This window comes from Manacus vitellinus, unplaced genomic scaffold, assembly GCF_001715985.3.
Source record: "Manacus vitellinus isolate BGI_N305 unplaced genomic scaffold, ASM171598v3 scaffold_72_pilon, whole genome shotgun sequence".
In the NCBI taxonomy this organism is placed as follows: Eukaryota; Metazoa; Chordata; class Aves; order Passeriformes; family Pipridae; genus Manacus; species Manacus vitellinus.
Genome location: NW_021940764.1, coordinates 2,667,670 through 2,669,137, shown reverse-complemented (window position 1 = coordinate 2,669,137; position 1,468 = coordinate 2,667,670). Strand labels below are relative to the sequence as shown.

The 1,468-nt window shown below is 65.3% G+C and overlaps 1 protein-coding gene across 1 annotated transcript in view; it reads right to left on the bottom strand.

Annotated features, from left to right (window-relative positions):
- Positions 1-1,468, bottom strand: part of ITGA2B (integrin subunit alpha 2b) — a 13,687-nt gene that overhangs the window by 4,414 nt on the left and 7,805 nt on the right. The window contains 1 exon segment of the mRNA XM_029964482.1: positions 8-80. Coding sequence (XP_029820342.1) covers positions 8-80 — 73 coding nt within the window.

Here is a 1,468-nt window from a genome sequence, read left to right as displayed (position 1 = left end):
CGGGCGCCGAACACGTCCAGCACGGCCTGGGCCAGCGGGGCCAGCGTCCCGCTCTCGTACACCTGCACCCGCAGCAGCACCTCTGCGGGCAAACGGGGTGGTTAAGGGGGACGTGGCAACCCCCCCAGGGTGGGACAACCAGGGGGACACGGCCATGGAGCCAGGGGGGTCCTGGTGGGTCATGGGGCCTGTGCTGGTGGAGCGTGGGCACCATCCAGGGAGTTCAGGGCCACTGTCCAGGGCCTCCATCCCAATGGCTTGGTGGGACCTCTCCCAGTGGGTCATGGCCACCATCTCAGCAAGTCATGGCCACCATCCCAGGGGGTCCTGGCCACCATCCCAGGAGGTCCCGAGCCACCATCGCAGCAGGTGGTGGGACACATCCTGGCAGGTCATGGCCACCCTCCCAATAGGTGGTGGGACCTGTCCAGGTGGGTCATAGGCACCATTCAGGGGGTTCTGGGCCTCCATCCCAGTGGGTGCTGGGATGTGTCCTGATGGGGGATGGTCACCACCCTCATGGGGTCACAGGTCACCATCCCAGCAGGTGGTGGGACACATCCTGGCAGGTCATGGCCTCCATCCCAACAGGTGGTGGGACCTGTCCTGGTGGATCATGGCAACAACCCTGGTGGGATACGGGCACCATCCCAGCAGATGGTGGCACACATCCTGGTGGATCATGGCCACCAGCCCAGGGGGTCAGAGGCCACCAGCCCAGGAGGTCACGGGCCACCATCACAACAGGTGCTGGGACACATCCTGGTGGATCATGGCCACCATCCCAGTGGGTCATGGCCAGAATTCCAACAGGTGGTAGGACCTGTACTGATGGGTCATGGTCACCATCCCAGCAGGTGGTGGCCACCATGTCAGCAAAATGGTGGGCCCCATCCTGGTGGGTCATGACCACCACCCCAGCAAATCACGGGCACCATCCCAACAGGTGTTGGGACCTGTCCCAGTGGGTCATGGCCTTGGTGGTCCATGGTCACTATCCTGGCAGATGGTGGGACCCATCCTGATGGGGACCATCCCAGAAGGCCATGGGCACCATCCTGGTGAGTCATGGCCACCAACCTGATGGGCCATGGCCACCATCCCAGCAGGTGGTAGGACCCATCTCAGTGACCACCATCCCAGCAGGTCACAGCCACCCCCCAGCTGGGTCACAGGTGCCCCCCAGCAGGCAACAGACACTGTCCTGGGGGATGTGGGCACCACCCCTGTGCCCCTTTCTGTGCCCACCCTGCTCCCCCTTGAAGGGGACTCATGGCCCCAGGGAGCCATGCCCATCTGGGTGGGTGCACTCAGTCACATCCCACCCCCCCCAGGGAGGGCCACCCCCCCAAGGTGCCACTCACACGTGTCACAAGTTCGGGGGGTCTCGACCCCAGCGGGCCCCACCAGCAGCGCAGGGGGTGGTCCCCCCCCCGATCCCCGCTGCAGGGCAGGGGTGGGCCCGGCT